This window comes from Pagrus pagrus (assembly GCF_965226575.1).
Source record: "Pagrus pagrus genome assembly, chromosome: 16".
NCBI lineage: Eukaryota > Metazoa > Chordata > Actinopteri > Spariformes > Sparidae > Pagrus > Pagrus pagrus.
In genome coordinates, this window is record NC_140200.1 from 29441725 (window position 1) to 29461429 (window position 19705).

Sequence of the window (19705 nt, forward strand, 5' to 3'; positions counted from 1 at the left end):
TTATACACAGGCGGTGAGAAAGCGTAGCGCTTGCTGGAATACATGAGAATATGACTCTGGAAAAGCCTCTAGGTCTGCTGTCGATCTATATGGGACACACATTGTTAAAAATGTGTTCTTTTACTGTAGTTAGTTATTGGTTTTTACACATGTATAATAAATTTACCTGAAAGTTAAATATTTGTGGACATCCTTTAGCCATCTCTTGTTCTGAATGATATGCAGTAGGGCCTTGTGTGCCACAGAGTTCTCCTGGATGGTTTCCTTTTGGGTGAAATCTTGCAGATGTTCATGATGGCAGGATCCAACAGCCCAGGTGTGAGTGCCACAGCAATGGTGTACAATTCCAATCCAGAGTGCCTTACAGAAAAAGCAGGAAAAAGATCACCACATGTGTTACTCGTTTAACCTTCCTATTGTCCCCGTATTTCAAAGTAAAATATAAACCAGGGCTGCATCAGACCATAAGAATCAAATATGTAAACTCACAAAAAAATCTTCTGCCATGTCTGCCTTCTTGCAGCACCACCAGAAATGGTTAACAATGTCCTTTAACCAGGTGAGGAGAATGCCATTTCCTTTTCCAAGTGCAGCCTTGAAATTATGAGAATATTAGTACTGATGTTTTGGCACAAGAATTCGTAGTCACTGCAAAAACTTACTTGTGCAATCTTTTTTGCCAGGTTCTTGGCGCCGTGCCACATGTCAAGGCTGTGCCTTATACCATAGTCTTTGAACTTTCCTTTTTCTGGGTCTGAGAGAGAAAAAGAAATACAGAATATACACATATAACACGTGGGTTTATACTGTAGAGAATACAGTACAACCGCTTATCAGTATAGATTTACACTACTCACTCATAAGGGCTCCAATCTGGACATGTGCATCTGTGCAGAATTCCACAAGTTTAACCTGAGCATGAAGTTTCTCCACTGTTTGGATAAAGGCCTCCCTTTCCATGATGACCGAGGACCATCCTGTCTCCCTCTTGTCCAAAGTTACAACACTGATTATTTCCTTTGTGGAGTCTGCCATGGTGGAGTAACTGCAGTATTGAGCATTGTGACCTGTTGAATGCAAAAAAGAGAAAAGATAATCCTCTCTAAAAGCATTTCAGTTGTTCAAATTATAAATGAATTAAAAAATATATTCACAAAAAAGACTATAGATTTCTGTGACTCCCTGGCACATTCACAGTGATAATCTGGTACCTGGTGAATCATTCCTTCCATCTCCTAAAAGAGAAAGAACAAACAATTAGTAGGAAATAAGAGCTACATGTTATTATCATTAGTCTTATTTTAAAATCTAACTAAGGTGACAACATTCTTTGGAATCTGTAATGATAATGAATCCAGATATTCATAACTTACCCAAACAAACAACGTCCTGGCCCTGTACACGCTGAATGCCCTCTGACCTTTTATCATCCCAAAACTCTGCGATTGTGTCAACACAGTAGGTGTCCTGAATCTTGAAGAAGCTGGTGGCATTGAGCATTCCCATGTTCATGAAGCGGAACAGAAGTGCAACCTTTGAGTAGTTGTTACCGCTCAAAAGGATGTTTGTTCCCAGAATGAAGTCACCTGCCAACATTCCAAACTTGAAGGCTGGCTGTGAAGTCCAAGTCCACACAACATGACCTTGTGTACAAACCTAAACACAAGATAATACTAGCTTTATACACATAAGTGTCAGAAAGCTTTGAAAACCTGACAATGCTAACAGCAAAACAAAAACCAAAACAGACAGACATCCACCAATTATATCAAAATTATTAGGATGCGATTGTTACCCATTCAACAATGAATGCAGTGCCCCTTTGTTGTATACAACACTCAAATGGGGGCTGGCTTTGGCACATCTGTCCTGAGGAAATTGTGTGTGGACACGATCTCACTGGAAGGTCAACCATTTTAACCAGCTGATGTAAACTCTTCTCATATACGATAGATGCACGGGAACCAATAACAACATCTTCAGTCAAGACTCTGAGGTGTTCAGTTGAAGGCCGATCATCTTCCTCAGAGGATGTGCTGAGGTTCTCAGGGAGATCATGGACTGTCTCATCTGTTGGAATGACAGGCAGTTCATCTATTTTGGGCCTTGATTCCATAGCTGCTTCTAATCTGCAGGATCAGAAAAACATAGCATAATATAAAAGATGAGATGCATGTAAAACAAAAACACAAACACCAGTGTTGTGTAGAAAAGATAACTGTGTAGTATCACTACCTTATACGCAGGGGAGGCACATAATCCTCATCAGAACTGTCCTCTGTCTGGTCAGACAGTTCTCCTGAGCCATCTTCGGACTCGGACGACACTTCAATTCTGTAATACATGGAGATTGTATTTGTCCAAAAATATTTTTTTTTTAAAATTAGACGCTTACTGTAAATTACATACAAGCAAATGTTACTTACACACAGTTTTCCAGTGTGTTTGCGTGGTCCTCAAGGTCCATCTGTCCCACATCAAAACTGTAAAAACAAAAATAATGTGATGCAAGGATACAGTAACTGAAGTTACAGAGTTTACTTTGTGCAATACAGGATCTAATGAGCATGGTAAAATATAAATCCAGAATATTTTCTGATCTAGAAAGTGCAACCAGAAAACTCACCTGTCTTGTAACATTTCACGAACCTCTGATGCTTCCAGTGTAGTCTCACCCACATCAGTGCCAAGCTTTTCTATGCCTCCCACTTGAAATTGGCCTTCCCTATATACACACACATTAGATGACCAAGGACAAAACATATCTTCAATAGTTACCTCGATTCTCAAGGAAAGAAAAAATAAGATGCTAACATGAAAACATTAGGTTCAGAGAGACACCATTCTCAAAAGCTCTTACCCATCAGAAGCTTCACCCTCATCAATATCTGACAATGCTGGAGGCACAACTCCCAAGCGGGTTGTTTTAAGTGGCGTTGATGCCAATGGGCCCTTTTCATAGCTGAAAAAGGGGGGGAAAAAATCATATCAGTAACAGTATTAAAAGCAACAGTAACTCATCACGGGAAAATAGCTTCTTTTTACTTGTATTAAAAAAAAAAAAACACCCGTTACAGTCAGCCATAACCTTCTAACTTAGCAGTGAATGGTAAACGACGTGGTTTGCAGTATGAGGCCCGACGCTAATGTGTGAATGTGATGGCATTAGGGCAGAAGATATGAGGAAAATGCAATATGTGCAACCACACTGATCAATATTGCAATGACAATATTTCCTTCTTAGCAACGACTTTTTAGCAAACCCCCAGCTGGATTGGAGGTTCAGTGATCAAGTTGTTAGAGCTGGTAGAAGCACTGCATAGCTGTGAGTTGCTCCAGTTGCCGATCGCAACTGACTGCTATCGGCTGATTGGGCTAGAGCCATGGCCGGATCCTGGCTAGTGCTAGCACCGGGAGCTAATGCTAACGTTCCTACTCTTCTCCGTGAGTGAGACCGATGTTTCAGCCTGGTGTGACAGCCCGTGAGCCCCCCAGGTTGTCCGCCAGGCTAAATTTTGCAATGCTAATTGAAATGTTAGCTGCCTGTCGGGCTACTCACCAAACACAACCGTAACGCCTGACCCATTGCTGAGGACCGAGCTGGTAACAACTCCAGCTCCGGACATTAACCCATGCTACATACTCATGCAATATAGCGGCAAGTGTGTAAAGTTACTGTAACACAGACAATTAAACAGACATTTGACTTTATGGTGTTACTTGCCTGTCAAGAAGAAGAGCCAGCTCCGAGTCCGACTGTAGCCCCTTTAGCTCTCGTTGCTCCCTCCACCTCGGAAACGCCAGGCCAATGTTAATTCTGGTTTCATCCCTTTCTTTATCGGACAACTTCTTTGCCAATGACCGTTTTTTTTTTTTGTCTGCTCCTGCTCGTCTTCATTGGAAGGTTTTGTTCCGCTGTCTGCCATTGCAGTTCGAAAATGCTGCCACTGCCGCTGTCACTACTCACTGGCTGTCGCGTTTTATAGGGAGGGAGGAGGCGGAGTTTCACATGAACGCACATGAACGCGCGGCCGGACCGGCTTGTAAACATGAGGCTGGAGATCAACACAGAGAGCGGGTGTGTGACGTCATCCTATACTCCAGATGAAATTACACCTCTCGTTCTCCATGTAGCGATTTTTTAATTCCTTCAGTCTTAAATAATGCATTTCCGCTTATTGCTCCTTTAAGAAAGAGAAACACACAGTGACTTGAGGTTGCGGGAAACGGACACTGGGTGGCAGCACTTACCAGCGGCGTCACTGGGACTCTTCGCGGTGCATTGCGGAAGTGGAGCTCATAATCCGAAGGACTTGGAGAACGAGCAGTAGCTGTCCTGTGTCACTTATTGCTGTCCTGTGTTTCCAGGTTGGTTATCAACTTTTTCTCTGACTTCAGATGTTTATAAGATCATATGAATCCCCGGTGATGTGTGGTCAAGAAATTAGAAGCTCGTTAAGTGTGTAAACAACTAAAGTGCCACGGTAGGCGGCTATTGTAGTGGCTAAGATGGCCTCCGTCGCTGTAGTCAGTCTACTTTTGTGTATTTTCTTTTGGCTCCTCTGCATTTGTGATGTAATACTGTACCTGTGAAAATAAGTGTGTGTGTGGTACATCAGTCTGAAACGGGCATTTGTGGGTTATTATGTGTGGAAATGTTATGTGTGGAAAGTATTAGTATTGTGTGTGGAGTGTGTTATTCAAAATGCTAAAGCTAATGCTAATGGCAGGTTAAAACCAGTTACGGCTGCAGCCCTGGTTAAAGGCGCGCACGTCAAATATAAACAATTATATGGTTCAAGTACTCATGGGTTAAAACAGCAAGTTATGGCCAGCCATGTGTCCATGTAGAGTAAGTGTGAGATAGTTAAGCTGCAAAAGAGATTCATTCTGTGATATTAAGTGGACACTTAATGTACTCGATGTACCTAGTGTACAGTTACTACTCTTTTGATGAGAGGATAGAGAATGTGTGTTTGAACGAGAAGTGATGACATGATTAATGATAGAGGACATGATTAAGTGAAAATGTTTCTTTGATTTAATACAAAGTTGATAAGTTTATTTCATGAGGAATATGTGAAAAAAATACATTTATGTGAATGTCATTCAAATGTGGTTAATATACCAGTGCTTTAATGCAAACAAAGTAACAGAAATGATTCATGATTGCAGTTGAATGTTTAACATGAATGTGAAAATAAAGATAATCCGAAGGATTTGGAGAACGAGCAGTAGCTGTCCTGTGTCACTTATTGCTGTCCTGTGTTTCCAGTCAGGGTTATCTATCTGTCGGCGGCCTAGCTGGGACCCGCTACATATACTTCAGAGAAAATGGCCTTCTTACTAGTGATGAGTTCACAATTGCCATTGCGCTGTACATCGATGACTTTGAAGTCGCCAATCCATTATGAACATCGAAGAAGCATAAGATGTGTGCTGTGTACTGGGTAATTGCCAATATGCCAGCAAAATATAGAGCATCACTCAACTCTATCCAACTTGCTCTTATATGGAGCGAGGCTGCTGACACAGCAAGGCTGCCAGGCTGCTGACACAGGAGCGAGGCTGGTGACACAGGCTGTCTGCCAGAAGCTGTCTTAAAATTGACCTTTTATCCTCTTTAAGCCACTTGTTTGAGACACACTTTTTAGATCTCGGTGGTTCTACATTTTAACCGAATGAAGGATTTTAGCCATCGGACACCGGGATCTTAAAGCATCAGAGAGAAGCTGAGTAACCGGCTTGTTTTTAGCCTGGTAGCTAACTAACTAGCCAATGGAGACTAGCAGCTAACACCACCGCTACCTCACGCTGTCTCCATCTACACTACCACCACTACAATCCGGGAAGTGACCAACCCTGCTTACCGAAGGCTGACCCACCTCAGCAGGCCCAGTGTTTGGGAAAGTTCAAAGAGCAGTGCAACAGACAGACTGGAACAACTTACTCACTGGGAGCAACACAGAAGCAGACAGCGAAATGTTCACAACCAAGTTACATAGTTTGGTTAAGGAGTTCACGAGAAGGGTCAAAGGAAAAAAATGGCTCAACATTGATATATTTCAACTGATGAAGGAAAGAGACTCTGCACTGAAAAGACCGCTGAAGTCAAAGTTAGACAGTGACAGGCATAGGTTCACCTTACTACAAAATGAAGTGATCCAAGAAATCAGAAAAGCCAAAGCCAATTTCTTCATAACAATTATCAACAAGGCAAAGGGTAGCACAAAGCTGATCTGGGAACAAATTAAAAGTGTCTTGGGAATTGGTCACAGGCCTAGGAAACAATAGAGCTGAACCTGAACGGTAAAATAACACAAGACCCAGCACAAATTGCTGTAGCCTTCAACCAATATTTCATCAACTCTGTGGCTGAAATTGCACAGAATTTTCCTCAAACAACTATAAATATTCTTCAAGTAGATAAAAACAAGCCTTCCTTCCACATCAAACCCATCTTTGAACTCAAAACCCAAGCTCTTATTAACTCTATCAAAACCTCAACGGCAAAGGATATCTATGGTATGGATTGTAAAATGCTTAAATCCCTTAAAGAACACTTAGCCTACCCCATCACACTAACTATCAACCAGTCAATACTACAGGGGATTTTCCCAGCTACCTGGGAAACCGCAATTGTAACTCCGATATTTAAGTCAGACGACTTGCCAAGAAATGTGTGTCAGAGCAGCTTGTCTCCTTCCTCAATATTGGCCCATTCACTCTCCACCCCATGCAGTTCGGCTTCTGGGCCCATCACTCCGCTGAAACAGCTAGTTGCCTCTTTTTAGAAAAGGTCAGAGCTATGGCTGACAAGGGGGGTGTGATTGGCGCTGTATTCTTAGACCTTCGTAAGGCCTTTGACACTGTCAATCACCACATCCTAATAGCCAAACTGTCTGCTTTTAACTTCGCCCCACTGACATTCAAATGGATTGAGTCATGCCTAAATGGTAGAAATTAACACGTCTCCGTGAACAATCATCGTTCTCCGAGTCTCAACCTCCACACTGGAGTACTACAAGGATCAATACTCGGCCCACTTATGTTTAGTCTCTGGTGCCTTTGAGCTCAGAGACAAAGACAGGCATTACAGACAAGTGCAGGAAGTGATGGAAGACCCAGAACTGTGTAGAACATACAGTGTGAAAAAAGAGTGCCCTTCGACTGCAAAACTGGAGCACTTTCATGTTGTTAAAGGTTACCCTCCTGACCTCATGCATGATCTTCTGGAGGGCATAGTCCCCATAGAGTTGTCTTTGTGCCTTTCAGATCTGATTTCCAAGGGATATTTTAACCTAGAAACACTGAATCAAGCTATCAGGTCCTTTACATACACCTTTACTGACAAAACTGACCAGCCACAGCCTATTACAAAAGGCTTCTCCACAAAAGGCACAATCTGGGGTCACTATGTTCCTCCAGGGGAAAAGACATGGGAAGTTCTCATGCTTGTCAAAGACATTGTGGAGTTAGTAGTTGCCCCCAGGTTTACTGAGGAGACACTCTACTTCCTGCAGTGCAAGTTAGCAGAACACAGAGAACTACTGCAGTCTACATTCCCAGAGTTTAGATTATGGCCAAAACACCACTACATTGAACATGACCCTCAACTTATTAAGGCATTTGGTCCACTGTGTGATGTCTGGACTATGCGCTTTGAGGGCAAGCACACATTTTTCAAAAAGGTTATCAGTGATGCTCAGAACTGCAGGAATGTAGCCGTTACACTTGCTGTGAAACACCACAAAGCAGTCAGCTATCATTTAGACTCGAGTTCATTTTTCAAACCTTCAGTCGAGATGGAGAAGGTCACTACAGTCTCGGTATCATCTTTCCCTGATAACGTCCAGAGGGTGATTTTATGTTTCCTACTGAAACGTGGCAACATGAGGGTGAATTTGTCCACTTGAATGAGCTCTGTCCTGTCGGCTGCTCAGTTACTGGTGCGCCTCGCTTGGCACGCCGTGGAGGTGGGCTCGCTGCTGTATATCGTGACATATACTTGTGCAGAGAAATAAATTTAGTTAACCACTCCTCCTTTGAGTCACAGATGATAAAGATTGGTTCAACTAATGTATTTTATTGTGTCTTAATTTACCGCCCCCCTGGCCCTGCAGGTGTCTTCCTTGATGATTTTACAGAGTTTTTAGCCTCCATAATTAAGTTGGAGAAGGTTTTAATCATTGGCAATTTTAACATTCACATTGATAAGGTCAGCTGCAACATGGCTGCTGACCTCTTGGCCATAACTGACTCTTTCAACTTCACCCAGCATGTCTCTGGACCTACACACACCAAGGGCCACACCCTGGACCTTGTCTTCTCCCTTGGTTTAAGCATTGCTAATGTGTGTGTAGAGGATGTGTGTGCTAGCGATCACAGTTGTGTTTTCTTTGACCTTGCCTTTCCCTTGGATCCTCCTCCGAAAACGAGGGCAGAAAGGCGGTTTATAAATGAGGATGCTGTTCGGAAGTTTTCTGTTTTGTTCGATCCATACTCCCTGGTGGGATACAGTGATGCAGATGCTTTATTAGGGGATTTTAACAGCCATTGCTTGGACATTATAGACAAAGTGGTACCTTTGAAATTAAGCCATGTCTCACATAAAAATCATTGTCCGTGGATTGATGAACCTATTAAGAATCTCCAGAGAAACTGTCGAAAGGTAGAGCACCTATGGAAATCAACAAATCTTGAAGTTCACAGGATTCACCTGAAGGAATTGAGAGCCTCCTTAAATGAAATCCTAAGAAATGCCAGAACCCAATACTTCTCTCAGCTAATATCTTTGAATAAGAAAAAAACCCAAATCCCGTTTGACACCATACACTCCATAGTGTCCCCTACCACCCCTCAAATTCCTGTGTTTTCCCAAGCAGACAGTAATGCACTCCTCACTTTCTTTGTTGAAAAGATCAGAGATATCAGGAGAAACACCTTACCACCATCTTGTTATGGGTCTGCCTGTGTGTTGTCACCCCCTCACACTTGGTCCTCATTTAACCCTGTGACATTACATGATGTCTCTACCCTACTTGATAAAAGGAAACCCTCCTCCTGTCCTACAGATGTCCTCCCTACACCGCTGTTCAAAAAGTTATTTAAGTCTATTGGCCCTTGTATAGTTGACGTGTTTAATTTATCTCTTTTAACTGGAGTTGTTCCCTGTGTCTTTAAACATGCAGTTGTCAAACCAATATTGAAAAAACCCAGTTTGGATCCATCACATCCTGAAAATTATAGGCCAATTTCTAAACCCCGCTTTGTGTCAAAAATCTTAGAAAAAGTGGTGACAGAACAACTCACTGTACATTTAGAAAACCATGAGATCTTCGATAAATTCCAGTCTGGATTCCGTAAAAGGCATTCTACTGAAACTGCACTACTTACTTTCAAGTGACATTTTGTTGTCAGCCGACTCAGGGGAATACACTGTCCTGGTTTTATTAGACCTGTCATCTGCCTTTTTATACTGTTGATCATAATACTCTGATCAAAAGAATCCTGTATACCCAACATTCTTTCGTTTTTTTAAAAAAAACAGAAAAACAAGTTTGTTTTTCTGTTTTTCTCTTTTAAACCCAGAACGAAAAAACAGGAAAAACAGAAACAGAATAACGTGAAAATTAAGTTTGTGATTTTTATTGTTTTGTTGTTTTGATATTATGAACGGAAGACAACGCAACACATTTCTATTTCAAAATAAAAGCATTTGTTATTGTTGTTGTTTGTTATTGTGGATGTACAGTTGACACCATCAAAATAAAGAGGAAAGATGAACCTCGGCCATATATTTTCTTTATGCAGTCTTTATGTAAGACATCTGTTTTTAAACCTAACAAAATATTACCTTTTATTGCAGAGTATCCAGAGGACCAGAGTAGAGAGGTTATGAGACCCTTGGAGAGGCGTCTTTGTTTTAAAACAGAATAACTGGCACAAAATGTTTTTTTGTGTTATTCTGTTTTTCCTGTTTTTTCGTTCTGGGTTTAAAAGAGAAAAACCGAAAAACAAACTTGTTTTTCTGTTTTTTTAATTTGGTTTTGAAACGAAAAAACAAAAGAACGTTGGGTACACTGATTCAAAAGACTCCATGATCTGGTTGGGAAGTCTGGTTCAGTTTTACAGTGGTTCTCATCATATCTGTCAGGTAGAACCTTTAGTGTTTGTGCGAACCAGATTATGTCTGATACCACTGAACTCTCATGTGGGGTTCCCCAGGGCTTGGTCTTGGGACCAATCTCATTCCTCTTGTACATACTCCCACTAGGAACAATAATCAGGTCTTATAACAATGTATCATACCATTTTTATGCTGATGACATTCAGCTGTATTGTAAATTTGACCCTTCTGAGCTCCATAATCTGTCTTCCTTAATTGACTGCCTGTCCAACATCAAAAAATGGTTAAAAGACAACTACCTGAAGCTAAATTCTGATAAAACAGAAACATTGATTTTTGCGCCGGATGACAAAATCCCTCAGATCAGGCAGTACATTGGTGATGTTTTAGGCTCATCTGTTCAGTCAAGCCTCAGAAACTTGGGAATCATTTTTGATTCTGCAATGTCGCTAGAGCAGCACTCCAGACAATTAATCAGAAACTGCTTTTTCCACCTGAGGAACATTGCAAAATTGAGTGATATGGTGTCAAAAGCTGAACTTGAGATGGAGATGGTTATTCATGCTTTTATTTCTTCTCGTCTAGAGTCTAGACGAGAAGAAATAAAAGTCTAGACTCTAGACTACTGTAACAGCCTTTTTACCTGCCTAAACAAGAAAGAGCTTAACCGTCTCCAGACTGTACAGAATGCAGCTGCACGGCTTTTAACTCACACTCACAAAAGAGCACACATCACCCCTGCATTGGTTACCAGTCCATTTTAGAATCAATTTAAAAATTTTGGTGCTTACTTTTAGAGCCCTTCATGGTCAAGCACCCCCTTACATCTCTGACCTGATTAAACTTCATGTACCTGCCCATACTATAAGGTCGTCAGGTCAGAGATTGTTGATGGTCCCTGTAGCACCCTATAATGTAATAATTTCCTGAAAATGTAATAACGCCTGAAAATGTAATAAAATTTGCACTTAACTCGATTGAAAATGTAATAAAACCCAATAATGTAATAACTTCACCAATAATGTAATAAAATAATCTGACTGATATTGTAATAATATTTTTACCGATAATGTAATACCTTATTACATTATTAGGAATTTATTACATTTTCAGGAGTTTTTTTTTTTTTCAAAACCGATAATGTAATACTTGACAGATAATGTAATATATATGTTCATTTTCAGTCTAGAGTTTTACATTTTGTTTTGAGAATCTAAGAATGTTATATACACTGGATTTGAAACAACAGAATAACTATTGGGTTAAATTGCAGACCTTGAGTACCATACAGCCATATGCATATGTGCAAATACTCAGGGACATGCAACAACATCCTGGTCTTACTGAGTGGGTGATGGACTTACCTCCTTGGGTGCCCAGAACTCCAGCTCAGATATAAGCTTCTGAGTAGCACTGGAGACCCCAGGTAACTCTTCCCTAAAGGTACCTCTTCACTTCACATATTTCCAACAAATCACTACCTCATAAAAACAACCACAAACCAAAACCAAAGCAACTTTCAGTAACACTTCATTTGAAGAGAGTATACATAACCATTCATAACACCTGCATAAACATTACATGACACCCGACATAAACATAGGCCTACAAATCCACTCATAAATGGTTATTAAATCTATTTCAATGTCAAATTGACATCTCTATGTCAAGTGACATAGTGGCCAGTTGACATACTGTCATATTGGTATATGAGATTTACTTGTATAAATAAAGATTAAATACAAATAAAAATCACAGAACTTAAATGCAATTGACATGGTCATTTTGCATGTTTCTCATCTATAAAGGCAGGAATTTCTGACTGTCTGAATGTGGCTCAATTATCTTGAGAATCGGGCACTGCTGCTTGAGTGTGCGTGTGTGCGTGTGGTGTGAGTTTTGCCGGAGACAGAGCAGAGCCCAATCAGCTGCATCTCAACCTGCAGTCAACTCAGCCTACTTGTACTCAGCCCTACCACATCCACGCTGCCAAATTGTCACTGTTCAGTCAGTACACAGCTCGAATAGCCTTTATTGAGACCTGAGAAAAGAAACACTTTGTAACTCTGTTCTTCTCTGTTTCGGTACTAACCTGCCCGCTCAGCTCCACCTGTCTCTACACCAGCCTGCTCCCCTCTCAGCCTGCCCCCTCCACGGACACCCTGGACCCTCACCCCTGCTTTCCCTCTCAGCCAAAATAAAACGTGTGAACTCCACCTGTTGCTTCCTTGTTTGTCCACATTTGGGTCCTCGTTCATTCAACTTACTGTAACTTAGTCCATCAGTTTCAAAAGTAACATATATAACTTGTAATATAACAAATAACTTGCAATGCTGAAACAATCGTTTAACAGGACATTTCCATCGGAGGAGCCAAGAAAAGATCAAAGTGCAGCTTCACAAAAAATAAAAATAAAAAACAAAAAACACTGACCAGAGAGACAGAGACGAAATATCACAACATTCAAACATCTCCACGGCGTCAGTGGGATGCCACAGGGGCAATCTGAGACAACAGGCCCCAGGACACGCATGATAGACAGTAGCAAGACCCAGTCGATCAGTATGATAGTATGTCAGCTGACCACTATGCCACTTGACATAGAGTAAGATGTCCATTTGACATTGAAAGTGATTTAATAACCATTTACAAGTGGATATGTAGGCCTATGTTTATGTCAGGTGTCATGTAATGTGTATTAGGGCTGCCCGATAAATCGAATTTTCATCGTCATCGCAATATGAACATGTGCGATGAACACATCGCAAAAGACTGCCTGACACGCGATGAATAAGAAAAATCATTTTGTTTACATGCAGCATGCATGCACCGTGAGCATGCTAACATTTAGCCTATCAGACGGAGCCCAATCAGATGAAGCCCCAGCTAGCCGTTAGCTACCCTGACAAAACTAATCGGCATCAGTTTGGTGGTGATTGCCAGGTTATGATGGCTGAGGGAGGAGAGAAAAGCGATGAAAATGGTCGACAAAGAACAGCATTTCTGCTATATGGAGTTATTTTGGATTCAGGAGAGACGACGTAACGTGGGCTGGTGAAGGGGAAGGTGATGGTCCACTTTAGTCGGGCAACGCCGGGTTGCTCCGGTTACTCAAGAGACGGCAGGCAACATTGGGGGTTTCCGCCCGGCACATTTATTCATAACACTGACCATGCCATGCCAGGTCTCTACGGCACTAATAATACAGGCATCCGTGCAAACGTACACACCGAGGTTCTTCTACCGACAGTTTACAAAATAAAAACACATTAAAAGGGAAGTCTTCGCTCTGTTAGCGGTATCCTTTCTCATGAGGAGCGGAAGTACACCTGCTCTTCTTCATCGTACAGGTTACATTACCCATTAAACAAAAGGAGGCGCCACCTAGTGGCGCTACATTAAGTAACTCTGACTGTTACAACGTGTTACAAAGACAGGTACTGTGTAAGCACATCAGCACATCTTCAGCACATCAGGGAATGTGGTATATGTCTGAAACCTAACAAAGTTAACATGCTGGTTTTCTTGGCCAAGAACATGTGTTAAGGGAATAACTAAGGTTGTAACTTGACCTAAAGGGGAGATATTTTTTCCTGATTTTATTTTCTCTTGATTTAGTGGGCTGGCCCTACTCTATTTCAGTTCATACTATATCTATATACTATCGTCTGTCCATTGATCAACTATCCATTGATTAACTGGTGTTACGCAAATGTGTATCTACAGGGTTTAGGAGACAGACAGGAATCAACATTTACATCTGGAGGTCAGAGGGCACTTCTCAGACATCACTCTATATGTGTATTTTTTTTTAGAAAATGGCTGAATTTGCTTTACACAGACTTTAAAGAGAGATCGATTTTGTATATGCATGTTTGCACTTTATTTTATTTATGGTAACAACTTTTTTTGTTCTTTACATTTAATAAATGTTGGTTACTGATTTTTGTTTTTAAACTTTTTTCTAGACTTTGAAATTGCAGGCTGATTTCAACCCAACATTCAATTTTGATGTCAAGCCAACGAGGACTCTAAAGCTCAATTTGATATAATATTATATATATATACATACTAAAACAATTGTATTCAACATGAGAGTCCAAACATAATCCAAGATCTCTGGAACATAGGAGGTTAATGTAATGTCAACGTTGGGATATGACGTGAATATGATTTTCATACACAACCATAATGCAATGGTCATCCAACGTTAGAGTCTAACTAAAATCCAATGTGTATTTAGCGGTGGTGCTTGACGTTAGGACAACGGTAGGGTTTGACGTAGACCTAACTTTCAAATCAATATCATAATCCAATGTTTATTTAACGTAAAAGGTTGACATCAAGCCTACGTACAAAATCCAATGTCTATTTAATGTAAAGGGTTGACGTCGAGCCTACGTACAAAATCCAATGTCTATTTAACATTCAGGGCTGACGTCCAGCCAACGTTAAGTTTTAACGTAAACCCAATTTTCAAATCCATATCATAATCCAATTGTAATCCAACGTTGGAGTACAACTAAAATCCAATGTCTATTTAACGTCAAAGGTTGACGTTAAGCCTACGTACAAAATCTAATGTCTATTTAACGTTCAGGGCTGACGTCCAGCCAACGTTAAGTTTTAACGTTAACCCAATTTTCAAATCCATATCATAATCCAAATGGTAATCCAACGTTGGAGTACAACGTTGTTCTAATGTTGCATCAACGTCAAGTGTCTGCTGGGTGATTAGCGTTACAATGGACCTTTTTGTTAACTTAAGGGGCCATCAACCAACAGATCTTCCAGCCCCCACAAGGTGCATTGTCACACTGAGAGCAAGAGCCTTGCATACTGTGCTGAACACAAGGGATCTTATCTGTAATTTACAATGTAGGCTGAATCTGCACTCTACAGTATTCGCATTATGTGATGTTCACCATTCCTATGACAACAAATGGCAACTGCATTAGTATTACATATTAGCTAGTTTAGCCTCATCGTCTGAAGAACATTAACCTATAAAATTACAATTTGGTGTATTTGAACAAAATCAACAACAACTACCAACAGCCACAGTCCTTACAACCTTAACTAATGTGTTGTTACGGGTTAGATTGTTAAAATTACAAAATAATAACAGCTTAAATCCCTGAGGAGCTACATTAGCATTTGTGAAGGTTGCGTCCACAAGTATGCAGTCACCTATAGTTCCCTCAAAGAATGTAGCAAAGATGCACATCAGAGGGGAATTAGAAATGGAGACTGAAAAATATGTAGTCACACATCTTTAGTTTTTTTTAACTTAGTCCACAGAAGAGCTGTTAAAGTTAAATATCAGCCGAAGCAGTCATATTAACATAGTGTTAGATTGCATATATCCGCTTCCTGTGTAGTCAACCAGCTGAAATACGGACAGCGCCACTCTGCCATTGCTGAACACATTGTGGTCAAAGGGGGTATAAAGTAAAATTCTGTCATCAGGATTTTACTGTCATCAGGATTCAAGTGTTGAGCTACCACCTAGCTTCTACAGTTATCAAGTGCAGCCCCCCCTTTTACCGCTGTGGCGTCACCGCGGTAACACAGTGGCAAGCATGTCATATGAAAGGAGAGACATCTGTACCATGCTGATGTCTTTTTAGTCTGGTTATTGTGATGTTGCAAGTTGCCAAAAATGATTTTTAAAAAGCTTGAATTAGAGTGATGTTTTATTAAGAGCTTTTTTTCCCACTAAGTTTTACAGATAACAGGCTATTACATCAGACAATTACATCTGTAGTTTAAAAAACCCTTCACTATGATGACACAGTGATGCACGAGTTGTTACCCTTGTTTTACTGTCTTCTGTAAATATGTTTGTCAGTATGCATTATGATAGTTATTATGATAATGATCCTTATGTAAATGAACAAATAAATACATGATCTTTATATACGTAAATAAACATTATTTTCCTGTATTACTGGGGAGTTAGAATACCTTCAGGTGTAACCAGCACTACATGTAAAGGGCTGTAGCTGTGCGTAATGGCTGTGCCACATGACACAATAGCTGCTTTGGTGTTGCGAGAGGCGATTGCCAATGTGCAATTTAGGCTAGAATGAGTTTTCAAGGACCATACTGATGTTCTGGCCCATGATGATGACCGCTGATCAAGTAGAGAGTGCAGGGATTCCCTCTCCTACATGAACTCGCAAACTCTCACTGTGTGCGGAGATGCGCCTCGTGGCCTTGAAATCCGACCACTTTTTGTAACTCCTCCAAATTCTGTGGCTCTGAACCTGTGGTGTTCACCACTTCTGTCATTTTCTGCCATTTCACATGCTTCATTTTGTTGCTAAAGCCAGAACCTAAGCCTCCAAAAAATACTCTTTTTTTTCTGTCAGTTTGATCAATCATTACTTCAACTTCATGGTCCAAAAAATCACACTTCCTGTTCTTCAACAGGTTCTTTGCTTCTGACATTTCTTCTCAACACTAAACTAAATTCTGGCCCTTTATATGCAAACCAGGTGATTTGGGGCTTATTTAGAGCCATTTATAGTGAATTGTGGGGATGGTCAGACAGTTCGTGCTCGTGCATAAAATATCAGGATGATTGACATGCATGACGAAAAGACTGCGTATGCATGATTTCTACACCTGAATGCACACAGACTTTTATACATTTGCCCCCAGTTGTGGTTTAGATTCACTCTGAGATACATAATTCTGTGGACATTATTGGGCTGTCTTTGCTGATATGCCTGCGTGGTGAGGGAGAGTACCTGCAGAATGGCTGACCGAGAGGGTGGTTTCTTATTTTTAAGGGGGCCATGGGGTGTGCTCCTTCATCCTTAGAGGGTTATTGTAAGATTCATGGGTGTTTGGCCATCTAGTCAACATGATTTTTGTGGACTTGGAGAAGTCTGTCAGAGCTGTTGCTACCAACCATCTGGTCATAATAATAATAATAATGAGCGCAGCACATCTTTATCATTGCTAACCATATGCAACTACCTGTGTAGTCTACCTGTTGTCTAACTCATATGTTAGACAACATAATCAAAATAATAACATAATCATAATGAACGTAAACAATGTACATGACTATTGTTATTACTCAATGCTGTCAAGCTAGTATGTTAGTTGGAAATTTTTGCTGCACTTTCTCTGCCATTCTTTTGCGACTAGCTCGCTAATAGTTTTATCAATATGTTGAGATCCACAGATGAATTTGTTCATTGTGGAATTTAAACTGGACTGTGAACTGAACTCAGTCCCCCATAATTCCCCAGGTCTTGACACCTAGGTGAGACCCAGCTTTGAGCTGTTATTGGTAAGTATGTCTGGCACACCAGCATCAGCTGAGGAACTGCTGATTAGCAAGACTGAGTATAGGATTGTTTAACTCTGTTTAATGTAATCTACATGTGCGGAATCTGTGTGGTTTGTTCACTGTTCAAGTGTTAATGTAATCACTGTCTCATCAGGTTAGTGGTAGTTGGCTCTGCCACTATGGTATTTAAGTTATGCTTCACACCGACTCAGGGTATTGCATGCAACTAGCCATTAGCCACCACCAGGCACAGCATTGTTTCTTTGTTTCTCTCTCCTTTCCAAAGAAACATGGTCTGTTGCCATCATGGACCATAGGAGTCCATCCCTCATTAGCCATTTTGTTTGTAGTTTCCTTTGTCTACACCATGCAAAGCGGCCATTTTGAACCAGAGCCACCATTCACCACACACTTACACACACACACAATTGGTATACAATTACTCATTATTTCTGTCTTTGTGTCTCTTCCAAACAGGAAGTAGCTACCTACATCTGATTGGAGTACCAAAGTTTGTCTTAATTTAGGTGATAGGCTGGGGCTTGATAAATACTGTATTAAGTCACGAGGCTCTTCACAGTAGCATAGTGACTAAGGATATACAACACTGCCCTTGTATGTACTGTATTGAGGTGTCACTAGACGAGGAAAAAGTTTAAGGGAAAGGTTTTTTTCTGAGAAAATTGCTGTACATGTACATACTGAACTATATGTCTTTTTTGACACCATAGGTAATTATTGCAGAAATCTGGAAGCATGGATTTGACTATCAATGACATACATCCCTGCTATGAATCAGTTAACACAACTTATGTATTTACAAGTAACCCTTCCATAATATGTGTAATAGTGTATATTTTCCTGGGCTCATTATCTGTTGCCACAATATGTGGAAATCTTCTTGTAATAATCTCCATTTTTTACTTTAAACAGCTCCACATCCCTACTAACTACCTCATCCTGTCTCTGGCAGTGGCTGACCTGCTCGTTGGAGTTGTAGTTTTTCCTTTCAGCATGGCATTCACTATAACCCTGTGTCTGTATCATGAAGATTTATCATGTAAAATACGAGACAGCTTTGATGTATCACTGTGCACATCTTCTATTCTTAACTTATGTTGTATTTCCATAGACAGATATTATGCAGTGTGTCAGCCTCTGACATACAGAACTAAAATAAATGTCCATGTTACTGTGATCATGATCCTGGTGAGCTGGGGTATTTCCGTTTTAATTGGAATTGCAATTATATTTGCAGGATTCAGCCACGGAACTTGTGAAGAAATGTGCTCAGTTGATGTTGTATTGGCAAACACTATGGGACCTGTTTTCTCATTTTATCTCCCAGCAATCATAATGCTCTGCATCTATCTGAAGATTTTCCTGGTTGCACAGACGCAGGTGAACAGCATCCAGAACACAACCTGTCAGAGCACAAAGTCTGGAGCTATTGTCAGTAAGATGGAGAGAAAGGCCACCAAAACTCTGGCTATAGTTATGGGAGTTTTTCTCTTATGTATGATTCCTCACTTTCTTTGTATTGTTTTTCAGCCTTTGGCTTATAAAAACGCACCCGTTCCTGTGATTGAAACCCTTAACTGGCTTACATTGTCAAATTCAATGCTGAATCCCTTCATATATGCTTTCTTTTACAGGTGGTTCCGATCAGCTTTTAGAATGATAATTTCTGGGAAAATATTCCTAGGTGATTTTACTAACTCAAGTTTGTTTTGATATTTAATGTAGTGTTGAAATGTATCAATACTGCACACTGTCAATGCATTCCAGTATACTAAGCCAATAAAAATAATGGAAATAAAAAGGCATAACGGTTCTATGGATAAATCACAAGGGATAAAATTAAAACAGTTGATTGATGATGTGGCCATAACTCTCTCTCTCTCTCTTAACCCATTAACATGTATTAACGCTTAGATTTCAAGATTGTGCCACTTGAGTGGCAAAAGCTTTTGTGACTTTCTGTGTATTTTGTGTTTTTGGTTCATTTTGTTAACTACAGCGTATCGTCATGCAGTTTAACATTTTGTGGGTTTTTTTGTGTTTTTTTAAAAAATTTTTATATACTTTTTTGGCCCTGGGAATCACACTGACAAGATTGGGGGTAGTATATATTGTTTTTACATCAACACACACAAACAGAGATTATAGATAAGATAAGATAAGATAGAACTGTAATAATCTAGATGGAAATTGTTGTGCCATAGATTGCTATAAAAATACAGTACTAGAAATAGTAATAGAAAAACAG

At 40.3% G+C, this 19705-nt stretch overlaps 1 protein-coding gene and 4 long non-coding RNA genes across 5 annotated transcripts; 1 reads left to right on the forward strand and 4 right to left on the reverse strand.

The window, feature by feature from the left end:
* Positions 1-63: 63 nt before the first annotated feature.
* On the reverse strand, positions 64-505 carry LOC311271304. The gene is made up of 3 exons (XR_014624400.1): positions 490-505; positions 167-360; positions 64-85 (listed from the first exon to the last, which is right to left on the reverse strand). It is a non-coding gene; the product is annotated as an uncharacterized lncRNA (long non-coding RNA).
* Positions 506-507: 2 nt separating this feature from the next.
* LOC311271305 lies at positions 508-912 on the reverse strand. Its single transcript, XR_014624401.1, has 3 exons — positions 858-912; positions 663-754; positions 508-594 (listed from the first exon to the last, which is right to left on the reverse strand). It is a non-coding gene; the product is annotated as an uncharacterized lncRNA (long non-coding RNA).
* A 67-nt stretch (positions 913-979) lies between these two features.
* Positions 980-1537, reverse strand: LOC311271398. The gene is made up of 3 exons (XR_014624411.1): positions 1374-1537; positions 1212-1235; positions 980-1067 (listed from the first exon to the last, which is right to left on the reverse strand). It is a non-coding gene; the product is annotated as an uncharacterized lncRNA (long non-coding RNA).
* Positions 1538-2082: 545 nt separating this feature from the next.
* LOC311271318 lies at positions 2083-2709 on the reverse strand. The gene is made up of 4 exons (XR_014624404.1): positions 2627-2709; positions 2427-2483; positions 2236-2334; positions 2083-2129 (listed from the first exon to the last, which is right to left on the reverse strand). It is a non-coding gene; the product is annotated as an uncharacterized lncRNA (long non-coding RNA).
* A 15474-nt stretch (positions 2710-18183) lies between these two features.
* Positions 18184-19170, forward strand: LOC311271697 (trace amine-associated receptor 1-like; the record flags this gene model as incomplete). The annotated part of the gene is made up of 1 exon (XM_084377488.1): positions 18184-19170. The coding sequence occupies exon 1, from the start codon at positions 18193-18195 to the stop codon at positions 19168-19170; it is 978 nt and encodes a 325-aa protein (XP_084233614.1). The 5' UTR covers positions 18184-18192.
* Positions 19171-19705: the final 535 nt, after the last annotated feature.